Source organism: Notothenia coriiceps, unplaced genomic scaffold (assembly GCF_000735185.1).
Source record: "Notothenia coriiceps isolate Sejong01 unplaced genomic scaffold, NC01 NC01_scaffold00002842, whole genome shotgun sequence".
Taxonomy (NCBI): domain Eukaryota; kingdom Metazoa; phylum Chordata; class Actinopteri; order Perciformes; family Nototheniidae; genus Notothenia; species Notothenia coriiceps.
Genome location: NW_011335543.1, coordinates 571,432 through 587,756, shown reverse-complemented (window position 1 = coordinate 587,756; position 16,325 = coordinate 571,432). Strand labels below are relative to the sequence as shown.

At 39.5% G+C, this 16,325-nt stretch overlaps 1 protein-coding gene across 1 annotated transcript in view; it reads right to left on the bottom strand.

Annotated features, from left to right (window-relative positions):
• Positions 1–2,856: 2,856 nt before the first annotated feature.
• Positions 2,857–16,325, bottom strand: part of LOC104940956 (pleckstrin homology domain-containing family O member 2) — a gene marked incomplete at its 3' end in the record, with an annotated part of 23,080 nt that continues 9,611 nt past the window's right edge. The window contains exons 3-4 of the mRNA XM_010765977.1: positions 3,715–3,864; positions 2,857–2,979 (exon numbers count right to left, since the gene is read on the bottom strand). Of these exons, the coding sequence (XP_010764279.1) occupies positions 2,857–2,979; positions 3,715–3,864 (273 nt within the window). The remainder of the gene's footprint in view (positions 2,980–3,714; positions 3,865–16,325) is intronic.

Here is a 16,325-nt window from a genome sequence, read left to right as displayed (position 1 = left end):
GTGTGTCGTGCCCCCCCCCGCCGCGTTGTCGACATTCAAGTTCAAATTTTCAGCGTTTTTACGATTGCTTGATCACAGTCGTTTGCCTACTGTACACTTCATAAGACAATTCCTCCTGGCTGGTTCGCATTAATTCCTCGTGATTAACCTCACTGAATACTACCGATAACCTGAGTCCTCAATTAAAGTAAACCTTAAGGGCGACATCTTTCTTTAATTTCCGCCGCGGCCGTTCACCTTTGTAAGGTTGTTGAGTGGTTGTCCCGCGGCGCTACATTTGTCAAAATTTTGCGTACGCAGTTTCATTGGGCCTAAAACCGGATACACAATACACCTAAGTTTTCCATTTTATAGATGTTTTTTTCCTCCTCTGGCTTGACTAGCCTCGTTGACACTGTTTATTACCGTTGACTTTGCCGCGTACCTGTTACTGATACACAATTTTACGCGAATTAGGTCTTGTTCGGCCAAACCTTTGAAATATGCCCGTCTTCTTTTAAAGATATACTTTCTTAATATGTAAAGACAGAAAAATACGCAAAAAAAAAAAAAAAAAACAAAAAAAAAAAAAAAAAAAAAAAAAAAAAAAAAAAAAAAAAGAAAAAAAAAAAAAAAGAAAAAAAAAAAAAAAAAAAAAAAAAAAAAAAAAAAAAAGGGGGCCGCAACTTCCAACAGGAGTCATTTGGGGGGGCTCTTGGGAAAAAAGGTTGGGAACCCCTGCCCTATACGATCATTTCCTGATAACAATGACGCAATAACCCCGCCTCTCCCCACCTCTCCTGCTCAGAGATCAGCTGCTGGGCTGTCAGAAGAGGGGAAGGAAAAGAGAGGCTCCATTTACTATTCTTATATTATTATATAGAGTCATTATCAATTTGTTTTAAAGCTCAATAAATAACAAAGAAGACCTCTGACCGGCACTTTTCTAATTTTGTCCGGAAGATTGAAACTTTAACGGACATGTTGACAGGCGAAAAAAAAAAATCTAACGGAAACTCTGCCGCACGGTTCCCTCGTCCCTTGGAAGAGGTGGAGAGGTGGGTGTTTTTCATCTGCTGGTGGACTACCGGAGAGATTTACAGCAGGAGCACACGCTTGCATTGGGGAGGGAGAAAAAGAGCCAGAGCGTCCACCGCGGAGAATAAACAGAAGGGCAACCATGGCAACCATGCGCAGGAAGTCTTCTTCGCTGCTTTTGGTGTATTTTGTGGCAGAAGTACAGCGCCACTTACAGGCCCGGCATATGTACGACAGCGTCTCCAGCGCTTTCGAGCGGTCTCGTGTGAATGGACACGTTTCTGGTGCCTATTGCGTGTGGACGGAAGACTTTTTTGATATCGATATCGGTTCGTTTGCGTTACCGTTCTCGTGTGGCTCCAGTCTTAGACTGAGAGGTGTCTCTGTTAGAGCCAGCACACAAAACTGAAAGCTGACCTCAAAGAGGAAGTGGCAACATCTCACAACCCACTGCTTCATTGAAACTGTGCTTAAAAGATACTGCACACTGCAAGGACTGGCTATCTCAAGTGTACATCTAAAGACTTATGAACACCTATGAAAAACACCTATTTTATTGACTGTTTTATACTGTCATGGATTGATGAATCCTCCCTACATTTGACGGCCAAATGTAGATCAACTCCTGCTTCAGTATTACCAGAGGTTTTTTGGAGGATTTGCTTTGTTACCTTGTCTGTTGCAAGCAATATTTTTGAAATTGTTGTGGCCTCAAAAGCATCCACCCATAAAGAAAAATTTGTCTGATTCTGAATTACTTCCATACCTCGATAAATCATGTTCCACTTAAGTTAGGTACGATACGAGATGAACAAATCCCTTTTTTTCTTGTTATATTTCCTTCATTGTGTCTGGAATGGAGTTAGGAGGAACAATTAAGTGTAATTCTTCTTCTTTTTTTGTGAAAGGAGAAGGAGACAACAGCACTCTTTCTAGTTTGTGATCAATATTCCTTTTCTTTTAACTCTTTTTTGGTCTCCTCCAACTCCTTAGAGAAATATATTTAGCTGCTTAATGCTCCACTATGTCCACCAGCTTGTTGACATGTGTGTTGGGTAGGTAATGAATGGTGGGTGTATCTGACTTTTATTTTTGATAAAACAAAGACTAATGGGACAAAACAATATAACAATTTGTAGAGCTGAGGAGAATTGTAGAGTCAAATTATATTTTCCTGTTTGTTAATATGAGCCACTCCATTCACATCACAGCTCCAATTTGATCCACTGTTAACATAACATATGTATTAGTGCACCTTTAAAGTTGAAACCTAGTCAAATGTTTTCTGCTTTTACTAGAAGTGCTTTTACTTCCTGCCAGGAGTCCTTTTCTTACAATGTGTGTTGAATTGTCGTGTGTGTGAATCTCATCACAACAAGCTTGTGACTAAACTTCATCATTTCCAACTTCTGTTTGCAGAAGTCAGTTTTTGTACACATCCTGTTACCACAACTGTCAGGGTTAGTAGAGGGCGTGTTAAAGCCAACCAGATCTTACAGGAAGTTGTCCTTTAGCTAAATCATTTTGTGGTGTTTTAAAACTTAAAATAGGGCATGACAAACGCAGCATGTGTTTTGGTCCTGGATGTTGTCATTTAACATTTGCGTGTTTATCACTCTCACTTCCTTTCTTCCTTATGTTAGTTTATTTTCTTGTAAACCTGACAGTTGGAGCTTCTGTCATTTTCATTTCATTTCAAACCTTTATTTATGCAGGTGAATCCCATTGAGATCATTGATCTCTTTTTCAAGGGTGACCTGCTGTATGTCTGTATGTCACTAAGCACTCTTACCATGGCCTACTGTATACACAGAGCTCTATTTTCCACACAAAGCTCACCTTATTTCCGGGCTTGGAGGAGCGGATCAGTATCAGTCTGTGCTTCTTCTTGAAGGGACTCTTTAATTCGTGACATTTATCATAGTTCTCCAGGTCAAGCCTCTCTAAGCAGTTCTTCAGATCCTGCAACACACATTTACCAGTCAATCATCTGCAAATCTGTCATTTCAAATAGAAGATAAATAAGGCGACATCATTTTTGATTTTTTTTATATCAACAAATATCGCAAAAAAACAAACAACCTGCTCACGACTACTGTTGTCCTGGTGACCAATATAATGATAATAGGTTTTTATTCTGAACAACTCTGTGACTGTATTATCTTTGAGAGCTTTCTGTGATATGTGAATGCAGAACAGAGTGTGATGTAACATATTCTAAGATGCCCTTGTCTGTGATACATTAGCTGTTTAATTATATTTGTAAGCACACAATTACCCAAAAGGCTCTATTTCAACAATCATAACGTATTGCGAAGCATTTTACATTGCCTCATAACGTAATGTCTCATATTACTTCAGAATTGGTGATCCCTCACCTTAACACTCAATAATACCTTTTTTTCATTTGAATTAAAGCAAAAAATTAACACTTATAGTATAACAGGTTGTAATGAATTGAAATTCCATGGTCATTATGAAAATCTTATAATATTTTCATAATGACCATGGAATTTCAATTCATTATGGTGCACTAAACTATAAAAAAAGTGCTTATAAGCTGATTAGATTGCATGTTAAGTATGTTCATAATGAAATATAAAATGCTCTGAATATGACAGTTATATAACTCTGTACTGTAAAATGGTGCAAATTAGTGAAAAAGTGGAATGAGTAGGAGACATAACAGTGGTGTACCTCATTGTCATACACCACGATCTCCGTCTTCTCCACATGGACGTAGCGCTCCTTGTAGCTGGCCAACAGTCTGCCGGGGGCCTTCTTCACCCAGCCCTCCTTACCCAGGAACTTGGGCTCTTTTCTCCGGGCTGGCTCCTCTTTTGCACTCTGCATGATGGAGGAACGAGAACACATTTAGGACAGGATACAGAATAACATTATGTCTGTATAGGAAAGGACTCGTCTTATCTGTATGGTTAGCTATAGGCGCTATACTATATGAGTAAAGTATATGTTAACGTTGTTGAGTATTGCAATGACGATATATTGTGATAAATAAAAAGATATTTAAGTGTAGTCCAATGTTTTTACTTTAATGCTAAAATACAACATAGTGTTTGAAAAAAAATGATAGAAAATTATTTCAAAAATACAATGTTGTATGAACACATTGTGTGGTAACTGTTGCATAGCCCCTTTCCTAAAATGTCAGGTTTGTTTAATTTGTGTTTCAATGTCATGAGAGTTTTTGATAATTCATGCTGTCTTTCTTTTTCTGTAGTGAGATAAACAAATTAAAAAGTAGAACTGAAATATATTTATGATGGTATAAAATGTATTAAATTTATTTTACTAAATTTTAGTTTTCGATAGTAAGAGTGTCTCAGGGAAATACTTTTTCTTTTGGCCCCCATATAGAGCCCCCAAAAACTATTTAGGAATATGAACTAATGGCGCTTTTCCACTGCAGGGCCTCGCACGGCTTAGTACGGTATAGTTAGGCCTTGGTAGGCCAGGCTCACTTTATGCTGCGTTTCCATTACAGTTTAGTAGCTGGGGCAGTAACTATAGTAACGCAGTGTAGGCGGAGCCTTGACGTCATCTTCAATGCGAACCACAGAAAACCAACATCAGCCATTAGCTGTTAGCGCTCAGAGCTCACAGCTCCTCATATCTGTTCAGAAACTAGACAAAAGTTAAACAAGTACAAATCACAGACTGTCTGTGTCATGGAGAATACAGTTGTTGGTTTATTTATGTCTGTATAGGCCGTTGTTGTGAGTGTGGACGGTCGGAGCATATACAACGTTAGCTTAGCCGATCTCCATTCAGAAAACACACATTTTAAAAGTTTTTTCGCCTGCCGTCTGTCTGCAGACTTGTCAAAGCATTAATTCATGGTTTTTACTAACCGGTATCAGTATGTTGTTACTTCGGCATCATTTTGAAACGTGTATTACAATTAAATCACGGTAAAATATGTTCATTGTGTTGTAGTTGTAGCCACTCAAGTCACTAGTTTAGCATATTCAGCCCGGTTGTTGGCCCGGAAAGAACCACGATTTTGGAGGGCCAGAAAAACTGTGAAAAGGTACCCCTAGTGGAAACGCAACAAAAACGGGCCGGGTTTGGCACGGCACGCTTAAACCATGCTCTGCGCTGCAGTCGAAATGCGCCATAACTTAGCATATTATAGAACATAGTTTCCCATTGTGCTTATCAAGTGTTTGGGTCTTACATTGAAAAAAAATGATATTTTTTCATCACTGTTATAATGTACTTTATGATGACAGCAGTGTCTGGTGTGATGAGTGGACGTGTGTGTGTGACTCAGTTAATGACTTAATAGTAAGACATCAGCTTTTCATTTGTAGAGACTTCTTCTTGTTTCAACACTGTGTCTAATTATATCAGCTCCTATGGTCAAGGCAGAGACCAACCATTTCCTAAATTCTGAGTAGATGTTCTAAATATTGCTTCTAACCACTTGTAGTTCTATAGTGTGAGACATGGTGGTGTTTTTCTTAATAAGTCTAAGAAAAATGTGGTTTTGAAGCTTGTGCAGCGAGTAGGAAGAACAAGTTCTGCTAAAGCAGTTTGGTGTTAGAGAACTGAGGCTTGTAAAGAGCAGCAGCTCTCTCTAACTATCAGGCATTTTCATTTCTGCCCTCTTTTCTGAAAACACACACACATTTGGCTTTAGACACTATCACCTTTCTAACATTAGCCTTTCATAGTACATGTTTTCACATCACTATTTGTGCACAGATGGGTGGTTAGGTGATAGTGTTTCACTTCCGGTTACAAAGCAGCCAGAAAGGGCAGTATCAGGGCACAGAATGAAGACAGCAGCTGCTAGGCAACACGAAACACACTCACTGTTGTGATGGATAATGAAACTCTAAACAATATATAAGGAACTGAAACATCAACATTCATTACAAAAATTGAACTGCTAGTGTTTGCCAGTATATGCAACATACTTACAAAATGGAAGACACTTAGCACATCTTTAAAGAAATGTCAACTGTTACAAAAGATTTCAACTTTACCAGACAATAAATAAAAATGACAATAAAAATGAAACAAACTTCTCAAACCACTCCTCTAGCATAACTGACCATAACACTGATTTGAGTTGTTACCACAACATGGCTAAAACAAAGCTTCTATTTGATGTATTAACACACGTTAAAGGAAAAAAGCTAACTATGCGAGCAACACCATGGGAACAGCTGCTATCGAGTGCGCTAGAATTTGAAAGTAGGCAGCCGAACAAAATCTGCCCCTTCCTTCAGACTTCCTTACAGAGCCCCTCCTCCAACACACACGAATGCGCACATGACCAATGAGGGCACGAGATAAGTTTGTGCACGAGATGGAAGGCTGACAGGCAGGTAAAATGATTGGTCGTGCTTAATGATGCATTTTTTTAATGCATTTATTGTCAAAGCATTTAACATATTCATTGCTATCGGGATGTTAAGAGCATTCCATGGAATATAACAAAAAGTATTTCTTAAGAGAATTACCTACCCCACCTTTAACAAAAAAGTAAGAATGACCCCTCCAAGGGAAGACCTTATACTGTAGATCTGATCAATTGAAGGCAACAAGTCCTCCGAACCATACGACCAAATAAGTCATTTGTTTCAACCCTATAATAATACATACTAGCATAGTAGTTTTAACATAACGCTTGAAGTTTTTAAAATGATGTTTACATTGTAAAACGGTGGATTTTCAAAACACAACTACTTGGTTAGGTTATATATTTCTGTGACACTTCTTTCAATGCTTATCAGCATCAGTTCAGCATTCAGATGTTTTTTCAAGGCCTACATTTAACACTGGCAGTAACAGGTTGATTATTAGCGATTAGATTAGCAATTAATTTAAGCTATTAGAGTTGCGCCAATAGAGCACCTTTGTTCATCAATGTCCCAGTAAAACTTGGTCACCATTGTAATCTATTGTAACTACTGTTACTCAAAGCATACAACACTGTGACTGCCAACCTCGGAGAAACACAGACTAGTTTCTGCATACATATAGACTTGTTGAGGAACCCCCAAAACTCCTTTCTCATTCGGACTAAAACACTGACTGAAGTGCAGGTGTCTGCAAAATTCACAGCCTTTGTTTCTGTTGTAGGAACTTCCACAGGATACCATTTTTATTTTTTGGGATTAGGTTGGAGGTCATCAACATATTTTTCCACTCTCACTTAACTGCAAGTGTTTCGACTTGGTAAACAGCAGTGCAGCGGCAGAAAAGGGAACGCCAAGCAGGGAGGAGAGGTGCCAGACGGAGAGTGAGAAGGGCCATAAATAAAAAGGCTACTTTGTCAAACCCCCTGAATACAGTGTGATATAGTGCAACTACAACTACATAAAGACATAGCAGTCTCACTGTTCAGTTCAGGAAACAGCCCTCAGACACAGAGTGGCCTTGGCATGCATCTGGCATGGATGAACATGGACAGAAATTGATGGGGCTTGGTGGATCACTTCAGTGCATTGGGCGTTGATCAACTCATGCAACAGTGAGAGGTTTCCATTACCCAGAACTTAGGTGACTACCATAGCTCCGTGCTGAGATATCAGATAATATTTTGGTCTAACACAGGAAGTCTGCTCTGCACTGAAGCATGGACCTGACCAAAACTTTGACCCAAAACTGTCCACACACACGTTTGCACAATCTATTAGCTGTCCTCTCTGCGGTGTTGTGGTGAACATTCAAATGTCATCTACCAGAGAACAAGTGGTAAAGCCATTTTAAAAGCTACAGTTAAGGTATCTCATGCTGGGTCTTAAAAGAGGAAGAGAAAACAGAGCGCAGGGTTTCGTGGAAGAGGCACACCTTAGCAGACATGTGTTTCTGATCAAGTTTTAGGTCAGGGAGCATCTGGCATTCATAGATGTTTTATGCTGACCTGCCCAGCTTGAAGTCACCACAAGCCTCACTGGAGCTCACTCTTTACCACCGCTAACCCCTCACAGCTGATGGAAGACAGTGGAGCTGAACAAATGTGTTGTTCTGCTGGTATAAGGTGCCTTAAATGTTACTGGCAAATCACTGACATCACTACCTCTGCTTTACTAAGCTACCTAAAAGTTTTAATTTCAAATGACTCAAATCAAATATTTTGGACTCCCTCTTGAGGGTATACTTTCTGTTTTGTGCCGTTGCAGCCAATGTTGTTACAGCCAAAGGTATTGCAATAAATGATTGGAGTGTACCACATATGACTGCAGGGTTGATGGAACTGTCCACACCCAACTATCAGAAACACATACAGGCTTACTCAGTGTTGCATTGGGATTTCTAAGCACGTCTAAGCAAGGTGCTTCCCTATGGTGCTTACACAGCAATCAGTGATGGAACTCAGAAAATGGTTAAAACAACCAGCCCTTATCGCCAGCAGTAACACTGCATCTACTGCAGATAATAACAGTTCAGATCATGGGGACATTACGTTACCCGCGGCCACTGTCTTGTACACTAACGCCCGACTCGCCGGCTTTGCCGCAGCCGTCTTCGTTGCCCCAAACACCGCCACCCCTCAGCGGCCCGCAAGTGCCAGAGGACCTCGGCAAAACAGAGCCTGCCCAGGTATATTTAAAAAAGTACCCAACTCGCCTGTACAGTGGGGCAAGGTGCTCATTTTGCAGCTCATGGTTTCAAAACAGAGATTGGCTGGAATATTCATGTAAAAAAGATGCCATCTTCTGCTATGCATGTAGACATTTCGGTTCAAGTAAGTCAGATGCCTTCACCACAACTGTCTACTACAACTGGCGCCATGCTCTTATAGGCTATGTGATAAGGGGCTGGGAAGGCATGAATCAAGCAAAGAGCACATAGATCCATAGATCTCTTAATGTTGCTCTCAAAGTGCACCAGATTGATGCTTTTAACTTCAATATTAAAAAAAAAATGTCCCGGGTGAGCATGCCCCCGGACCCCCCTAGAGGAGGTGAGGAACCCTCTAGAGGGTGTTAGGTCCACTCCCCACTTGTAAAAAATAGCACTTTACCACTGCAGCCTAGTGTTGCACGGTGTACCAATACTTGAAAGGTACCGCGATACCCTGCCGTTAAAAACGGTACGATTCCTCCGTTTCATTAGTATCGGTACTTTAAGAATGACGGGGAGAAGTACTCCGGTGAGAAAGCGCCGTTTTAATAAGAGCCGTGTGTGTTCAGCGCTCTGCTTCCACTCCCTGCACTGCCAGCCGTGCCTGCAGTCCCGCCCCTCTCAAACACGTTCTAAGTCCCTCCCCTTCTCGTGCACGCGGCCACGCGCTAGCTGCCAGAGCATGTGAGAAAACTAAACGAGAAGCATGGCTGCAAGTGGGAGTGCAACTGCCGCTGCGCCTCGGCTTGTTGACAAAAAAAGACGCCAGAAGCGAAATTTGGAAGTATTTGAGCTATATCTCTGACAGTGAGGGCAAGCCTACGGACACCACGAGGCCTGTCTGTAAGAGATGTTTCAGATCCCTGCAAACCAAGGGAGCCAACACATCAAACTTGGCTAAGCACCTCGCCGACCGGCATCCAGAGCTGTTTAAAGAATTTAAAGACTGACAGGTTAGCGAATNCATTTAAGACTGTCTATACTCCTAACCTCCAGACTTTTTTTATTTTCTGTGCTCTGTATATTGTTTATTTATATTGTATACATTTAGTTGTTATTATTAATCCTTTAATAATAACAACTAAATGTATACAATATAAATAAACAATATACAGAGCACAGAAAATAAAAAAAGTCTGGAGGTTAGGAGTATAGACAGTCTTAAATGTATCAAAGTACTTTGTGATTGGATACCACAATTATTATAAATTATCAGGATGTAGTTGCAACGAAAACATAATTGTCTCTTTCTTAATAGAAAACACCACATAGAGTATTTGTTCAAATAAAATGGTGATCAAAACTCTTAACAAAATAACATGTGAATAATGTTGCTCTTGTGTGCTCTTTGACATGTATTCCGACTATCACTAACGTCATACATAAGTATATCCTAAAGAGGGCAGTGTTACACAACAAATACACCATCTTGCATTCATGCCTGTTCCTACCTTGAGCATTATTCCGGTATGATTGAAAAGATGGAACCTTTCTTTAATATATAACAGCCCATTTAATACAGCACACACACATATCGAAAACACGGAAAGGCGTGAAAATGCTGTGTAGATATTCTACATCTTGCACCAGCAGATTCTTGTGTCATTTCTCTGTGTTGGAGTCTATTGACATTCACAGTGATGCTAGTGATTACAGCTTTGCATGGACATTGATCATAAGCCACCCCACCACCATGCACTAATGCTATTAATTACAGCAAACACTGCAGAGATTTAATTTCAACAGAGGCCACCGCCACTCATTGGGATTACTGTGTGTTATTAAAATGAATGGCAAAGGTCAGTATGTCTCTTATCATTCATTACGATATTTTTCCTTAGGAGTTAATACACAAGCACAATATTTTCAGTTTCAAAAAAAGCTTGGGACATTAAAATTGTTGAGTTTTTTTAAAGGCTTTGTTGAAGTTAAAAGTGACTCAACAACTCCATCATGTGGTACAGCTAGGAAGTTGACTAAGCTCTTTCCACATGAGAGAAAGAGTATACTTTCCATTATTCTGTGTTTACCAAGCCTCCTTTATGTAGCAAGTAGCTATTCTGGGCTAATGGTGTGATAAACTGATCCACAAAAGCAGAGAGGTATATGTGACAGGTCCAGCAACAATGTGTCTGTCCGGAAAATGTCTCAGGCTTTTATATATTTCTCGTAATGGCTTAGACAAGTGATAGGTGGGCTCTTTGATTCTCAGAAAAGTACGATTCTTCTGTAATGGTTTCTATGTTCTGGGAAAGATTATCATAGCTGATCAGCTTTTGTTAGGTCTCAGTGAGTGCAAAAAAAGAAAAAAAAACACAAGATTTGTGATTTGTGTTTTGTCAGAGTTTAGAATATAATAAATAAAAATCAATTTTAAAAAGGGAATCTTTTTTATAAACAATATAAGATAAAGTGTAACAAAAACATGAAATAAAAACAAAAGAAAAAAGATTTGAATGAAATTAGGGAGGTAAAGTCAAATGTCTTGTAAAAGACAAAATAAAATAGAATAACATATATTTATATCAATATCCTTATCTTTATTATGATCACCATTAGCAACACATTTTGTTCATCATTCCAACAATCATCAAGCCAAACAAAAAAAATACACATTTAAATGGACATACAGTACACACAGACATAGTACATAAGAAGTTAAAGCAAAGATGTACAACAATATAACACTGGTGTATCAGCATTAAAAAGATAATAATACTGAATTGCAGGGATTTAAAGGGTTTGGCTGCTGATGGTAAAGTGCCACAGTTGTAGGGTTCCTCCTGTAGATTGGACCATATATGACCCTCTGACAGGTGTTGTGCGGCAGCATGAGGAATGGATCAAAAGAAGGGCCATTAATGAGGTAGGGTGAGAGATGGGATGGAGAGGGAAAGGAAGGGAAAGTGTCAATGAGCAGGATGGAAAGAGCAGATGCATGTTGGACTGCGAGCTGTCGATAGCCACCCCGACATCAGTTGTCTTGTCTCCGAGCAGCTATAACAAGCTGTGGAGCCTCCACCCCCACCCCTTCTCACTTCCCCTTTGGCCCCCGGCTGGGCCTGCTGTCTGGGGCCTAGGTGCCTGAAATCCCGGTTATAACGGTCGCATTGATCTCTGTGCCTGGGATGGCCAATTACACCGTCCATAGAAACTAATGAGGAGAAATCGCTCCGGTGGCAATTACTGGAGCTGTACATCGCCCCAGCACTGAGATGGAGAGCTGCAAACACAGAGAAGTGCAAGTGAGACAAATAAAGAGCGCCTATTACTCCTGCACACATATATCAAACACAAGGAGGGGAGTCAAAAGTAGAATTAGAGCAAACTATTAAAACAAATCTCATTCTAAATATTTTAGGTCAGGGGATTGAGGCCTCAGATGAGTTACTTTGGAGAATTCTAAGTTGAGACTCATATTTCAGTGTATGAGATCCAATTGAATTGCCTCTATGATAGTTTACAGATGCTGTAGGCTCTCTATGAGCATAGCTAACTAACAATGAGGGATACCAAGCATAGTTCTAAAGATTCAGGGGTGTAACGTGAGAGGTAGTATTAACTTCAATGCAGGTCTCCCTTGAAAAAGAGATCAATGATCTCAATGGGATTTCACCTGGATAAATAAAGGTTTTGAATGTCACAAATATTTAAAACAAATATGTATGATAATCATGACATATTTTTCACATAATCAATTTAAATTGGACAGGGCATTAAGCAACACCATAAGTCTGAACAATCTTCAGGAAAATTGACCCCTGGATGATTGAATTAATACGTTGTAAATGATCTGATTTCCTTTTTTGTATTACTTACAAACATTTTCCAGAGTTGTATGTGGGCAAGTAAAAAAAAGAGTCTCTTAAAGGTGAACTTTGAACTTGGTATTTTGAAAATCCTTGATACTGAAGTATTTCATCGAAGTTAGATCTGTTCTTATTTAAGGTATTTTTTATCTATGGTAAATGTCCCCATCCAAAAGTTAAGATGGTTTAAATTGTTTTTTTAAAATTATATTTCATCATTTTGTATTTACAGTGGAAAATAGCATGTTGTTTTTTACATTCAAATTATATTCATAGGTGAGTAAGGGAAGTCTACTCAGAATAACAAAACAAGACATTTAAAATAACTGATACTCTGAAAATAACTGTAGTGTACATTTCTCACAGTTTTAACAACCAAGAACATTATTATAATGCTTCTCTTCTTTATTTGAACCCTCTTGGACCAGCCATGCCATTATGCCCTACTGTAAATATTGTTATATGTTGAAAAACTCAATTGAGTGGCATAGAAAAACCTAAAAACAAGCAAACAAGGATTCAGTTAAGACAGGGAACATCAGTGTGGTGCTTCAGTCACATGACAGACAGCAGGCCTACTCCCTGCAACAAATAGAAACTTACCTTTTGGACAAGGCCAGCTTTTCAGTGTTCACCATGTGGTGCTATTTTAGTTTTGGCTAACCCTACCAAAAATGCCGTGCATTAGTTTAGCATACTTTTTATGTAGTGTACTGTGTTGACAGTCATTTAACTTTTGTAGCTAGCTCAACATTAGCCGAAAATATTTCGAGGTAGTAGGCCTACAATTAGCCATCTTTGCGCCCGCCTCACTGACTTAATTCACGTATTAACGTCAGAAGCAGCGCTGGAGTTTTCCTGACTGCTGTCGGCTAACATTCCCTTGGACCAACTCCAACAACTTCCCAAAGGATTAACACCATGGACTCACTTCAAAAAAAGTAAGAGCTGTTTTTTCTAGCATGTTTGTCCACATTTGCTGTGCTGTTTGTGCTAATGACATGTTCAACTTGCTATGTGATGTAGCATCATTTGTCTGGTCTTCTCCTTTGTTGCTGTTTAGCACGTTTATAAGAATGCCTTTTATCTGACAGTGTTGAGATATACATACCCAGAGTTGGGTGTTTTGTGTGTGTTGGTTTTCGTGCTTGTTGTTAGTGGTTTCCTATTGTTTTGTTCAATGCAAACGCTTCTACTGTAGAATATGCTAATATTGTGTTTGCTTTATGGATAAAAATATTGTCCATGTTTTGCACACAGACCTTTCACGTAGCTTTATTCCTTTCTTCATTCGAAAACTTAACATTGTTTTTGTCACACAAGAGACCTAGGCTAGAGGGTCCTATACAGCAACACTTATTCATGCCATGAATCCATTTGGCTACTAAGCCCCTTGTTTCAAGCTTGTGCAGCCATGAGTGTTTTTGAAATTAATATGTAAATAATGATCTGCTGAATAGATAACATGTGTGGAATTGCTGCTGCTGGTACTATATTCCCCATTTAGGTATAGCTCTGTGCTTTAGGGTTGTTTTATTATTAATGTCACTGCTCAATTTCTGCTGTGTTGGGTTCGATGAACTGGAGGGGCCTATGCTTAAACTATAGTAACATAAATAAATGTACAACATGTGAGATAATGGACTAAATGGATAAGTTAAGCCTTTTTCTCATGCTTTCTTCTCCTTTATGTCAATCTCATGTGTTGGTATAGCACTTTTTAAAGGGCAGTGTTTGCTGTTGAAGGGCCAATGTCATGCTTTGCCGGTTATTAACCGTCCCCTTGTGTGTTATGAAGATTTGTATGCATGTAAACGGTCTGCAGAGTCAAAAACCCTCAAAGTACACCCTGCAGCGAGTAAAACTCTAACACAGTCTATGCTGCCCAAAAACGCCTCTTTGGAGATTTCTAATTTTCCATTGTTTACTTCCTGGGTACTGTAATGGGTTTCATTTATAAAGCACTTCATATTTGACTTCAAATCCCGAAGTGCTACAAGCAGTGAGCAGTATAAAAACATTACACAATACGGTCAAATTAATAAAAAGTAGGGATGCACCGAATATTCGGCAACCGAATATTATCGGCCGAAAATGGTTAAAAAGGCCCTTTCGGCTTTTAGCACCGAAACGAAAAATGTCAGAGAACAGGGTTACGTTGATCATACTCCGCATATTTGTCCGGGTGTTTTGATTTCAAGTGGTGGAGTAATCCCGAAGTGGTGAAAGTCTTTGCAGTTACACCTCCTCGAGAAATGTCAACTGAACACGTTTTACAAATCGCAATCCGCGCCTCTCTCTCTGATATTTTTAAATATCTCCAAGCGGCAGACATGTTGGCTGTGAGCCAGCCGCGAGCATGGTCGCGCGCTGTGCTTGTCGCCGCGTTTTGATTACGTCATCACAACAACACGTTAGGTTACCAAACTTATAGGTGCATTTGTTGTTGTTGAAGGCCTGGCTGTTACAGTCTTTATTTACAATATTTTGTTGTAGGCCTACTGGCCTAGATGTTTATTTTAAAGCACCTTGGCTTTGTTCTGAATGCACTTTGTTGTAGTTATCCTACAGAGAAAAGAAAATGCACTTGACTTGGAATTAATGTACTGTATGCATTCAAAAGTGCTGAATAAATGTTTTATGGACCCATAATAGTGATTACTATTTAAGTTAAGTTTTGCCATAATCATGTCTTTTTCCATAATCAGGTAGCTGAACAACATTGGTAAAAAATGTATACATTATATATATATATTTCTATTAATCATTTTCGGCCATTCGGTTTTTGGCCAACTGTTTCCTATTTTTGGTATCGGTTTCGGCCAAGAATTTCCCATTCGGTGCACCCCAATATATAAGGGCTGTCAAGTTAACGCGTTAATGCAAAAAAAAAAAAAAAAAAATTAACGCCACATTATTAAGCGATTAACGGTGCATGTATTTTCCGTCGGCGGCCGTAGTTCAGAGGCATCGAGTTAAAATACATCTACAACGTATGCCTAACAGCCCCGCTCCTGCCGATCCGCTGTGGGCAGACACACTCACGCCACCGGAAGGCACCGGACTGACACACACATACAGACAGACAGACAGACAGACAGACATACATACAGTGGGGCAAAAAACATTTGTCAGCGCACCAATTGTGCAAGTTCTCCCACCTTAAAAGATGAGAGCCTGTAATTTTCATCCTAGAGTACCTCAACTAGAGGCAAAATGAGAAAAAAAAAATCCAGAAAAAAACAAGTCTGATTTAAAGAATTTATTTGCAAATTATGTGGAAAATAAGTATTTGGTCAGCCTACAATACAAACAAGATTTCTGGCTCTCACAGACCCTGTAACTTCGTCTTTAAGTGCTCCTGCTGGTCCTCCACTGTTAACCGTATTAATGCACCTGTTTGACCATTATCAGTATGAGCAAAGACCACCTGTCGACAACCTCAAACAGCCACACTGCAAATTGAAATTTAAAAGATTCTCTTAGATTGCGGACATAGTTTCAAATGGCTTTTATTACCCCGCCCCCCATAGGAAGTTGGCAATTCAAGCAATGTGGCGTCTTTTCATGGGCATTTTAAGTACATTTTCCGAACACTTTCCCTAGGAGGAGTTTGCAAAAATGGTACTAAATGCATGAAAAACGCCTTGTTGATAGGGCCAACTTCCTGGGGGCGGGGCAAAATAAAACACACTTTGAAAATGATCCCAATCAGAGAAATTTAATTCCAAGATTGCAATGTGGCTGTGAGGCTTGTCGACAGGTGGTCTTTTATACTGAAATAGTTCAAACCGAGGTGCCATTAATACATTAACAAAGTGGAAGGACAGAGGAGGCTAAAAGAGAAAGTTACAGGTCCGTAGAGCCAGAAAATCTTAGTTTGTTTGTAGGTGACCA